The following is a 2,500-nucleotide window of genomic DNA, read 5'->3' as shown; positions in this document are numbered from 1 at the left end:
ACACACACACAGGGCATCATGAAAAGGCCCTAAACCCCTTTTGATTGTGTGAGGGAGGGATTTATGATGCCATAAATAGACTACTGCCTGAGCTTGAAGAGAAAACAATGATCCATTACTAAGAGGCCAATTCAATCTACCCCAAAACCACAAAAGACTCCATATCAAAATCGCCAGCGGCGCTCCATGACACAATCAATAGAAAAGATACTCTTTAATGTCATTTCTCTAAAGAAAAAGAAAACTCATAGACACCGATACCATAAATCTGTTATTGATTTGGGTGTGTTTTCCCTAAGGGTTAGGTGCTTGTAGCGGTAATCGTATAGGTAGCAGAAAGATACAGAGGAGGAGCTAACCACAGCTACCGTAGGTGGCAGTCGCTGGGTTGCTCGCCACTTTGCATCCAAATGCTCTGGAAATGTATGCGACTCGGCGAGCCAAGCATAAAGGATCAAATAGCTGAAAATACATTTTGCGCACTCATTACGTCCTTTAAATAGGATCCATTTGTCCCACACATTTCCATTTATCCCTTTACAAAGTACACCGTTTCTTGCATCTGAAAGCCTCTCACAAGAATTATCTTACAATGGCAAAAAAGCGGCAACACGTCGTCGTAGGCAAGTACAGTATCACACCGGCGAGGGGGAAATCAAAGCTCAACACACAATGACATTAGGCATCAATCGGTGGCCGGGCTCGGTGGAACGTCTCCATTTTTAATGGTGGAGCCGCTCTCCTGCCTTCATTGAGGGGAGCTGAGGCGGGAGAGAGAGAGAGCCTCTCTGGTCTGGGTGAGGCAGTCTCAGTACAGACATTAAGGGTACATTAATACATTAAGTGACTCAAAGTGAACTCAATCAGTTTTGACATGGCTCTCGATAATATAATCCCCCCCATAAAGGCTCTCTCCTGCTAGGGATATTCATAAATATTCAGTAATGGGCTTTATCTCCCCAGCCTGGAGGATCCCTCCTCTCTATAGCCTCCCAGCTGGAGCAACAGCTTTTAAGACGTGATGTCTCACACGTACTCTTAAACGGAAAAGGAATGGATTAGCAAAGAGAGAGCGCGCGGGGTGGTTTGGGGGGGGGGGGGGGGCAGGGGGGTAGGGGGTGGGGGAGATTGGGGGGAGGGGGTGGAGGGCGGAGGAGGGGCGTGTGGGGGGGGGGGGAGGGGCTGGTGGAGTGATAGACTCCACTGATTGGGGGATGCCCTCATCGGTGGGACCAATCGAAGGGTTCATCGGTCGGCCTACGTGACAAATAGGTGTCCGCCCACGCTCAAGGGCGACCGAGAGGCTAGCTATATTTCTCTACGGGCTGACTACAGAACTGGGAGAGAGAGAGAGAGAGAGAGAGAGAGAGAAGAGAGAGAGAGAGAGAGAGAGAGTAAATGTGAAACGATGATGCTACGTTGGGGAATACATCATTTCAGTGCAAGTAGGATGCCCTTGAGGGGGATGATGATAAAGGGAATCGTAGCCAGTTGCAGTCACACAGGAGAGGAGCCGCGAGCGCTGCTAATAGGTTAGCACTGGAAGGCATTCCGGCTCCACCGGCTCCCAGTCACTCTGCTTTTCCGTTTATTACATTTACTCTACCTTCCTCTTGTCCTTCTTCTCGTCCTTCTTGGTGAAGACCGTGTGGACCCACCAGATCTTGGTGAACATGCTGCCGTAAGCCAGGCTGAAGCCCAGGCCGAGCAGCCACAGACGGAACTAGCGGGGAAAAAGGAAAAATAAACGGTTGATATTTCCACACATTCCACACAGAAAGTACAATTCCGTTAAGAAGCCGCGTTCTCGTTTTTTCATCATGACCTTGGCTATCCGCCTCCTCCCAGAGTTCATTACAATGTCCTGACTCAATCCCCCACAATGCCTCAGTTCTATGGCTGTCCTTCCTGTACCTGGCAGACAACAGGGAACTGCTTCCTGTGGACGTGGAGCCCATCGATGCCCAGGGGAAACACGGCAGCCAGAGCCATCATGCACCCCACTGCAGTCATGTTATTGAGGTAGGGCTGGGAGTTCTGGATGTACCTATCACACGCACGCACACACACACACACACACACACGCACACACACACACACGCACACACACACACACACGCACATGCTGTTAACACCTTGAGCTCAGGATCACACACACACACACACACACACACACATGCTGTTAACACCTTGAGCTCAGGATCACACATACACACACACACACACACACACACTGCAAACACCTTGAGCTCACACACACAAACACACACACACACACACACACGCATGTGCAAATGGGTATTTCTGGCTGTCAGACTCTCTATCTCCCTCTACACACACAGACACACAATGGTTCCTGTCAGTCAAGCCCTTTATCTGTGCAGCGTTCAGCAGGCAGCGTAGACTGTCACAGGGTGCTGGATATTAGCTGTCTGACAGGAATGCAAACTAAGTCTTACATTTAACTGTCAGACTCACACACCAAGATCTGAATATGCTT

The 2,500-nt window shown here is 49.6% G+C and overlaps 1 protein-coding gene across 1 annotated transcript in view; it reads right to left on the bottom strand.

The window, feature by feature from the left end:
• gabbr1b (gamma-aminobutyric acid (GABA) B receptor, 1b) overlaps positions 1-2,500 on the bottom strand; it is a gene marked incomplete at its 3' end in the record, with an annotated part of 26,018 nt that overhangs the window by 4,771 nt on the left and 18,747 nt on the right. Inside the window, 2 exon segments of the mRNA XM_083684358.1 lie at positions 1,607-1,723; positions 1,915-2,047. Coding sequence (XP_083540484.1) covers positions 1,607-1,723; positions 1,915-2,047 — 250 coding nt within the window.

This window comes from Argentina silus (genome assembly GCF_951799395.1).
Source record: "Argentina silus genome assembly, chromosome: 14".
In the NCBI taxonomy this organism is placed as follows: domain Eukaryota; kingdom Metazoa; phylum Chordata; class Actinopteri; order Argentiniformes; family Argentinidae; genus Argentina; species Argentina silus.
Note: the sequence above shows the minus strand (reverse complement) of the source record. Positions and strands in the feature narration are given on the sequence as shown.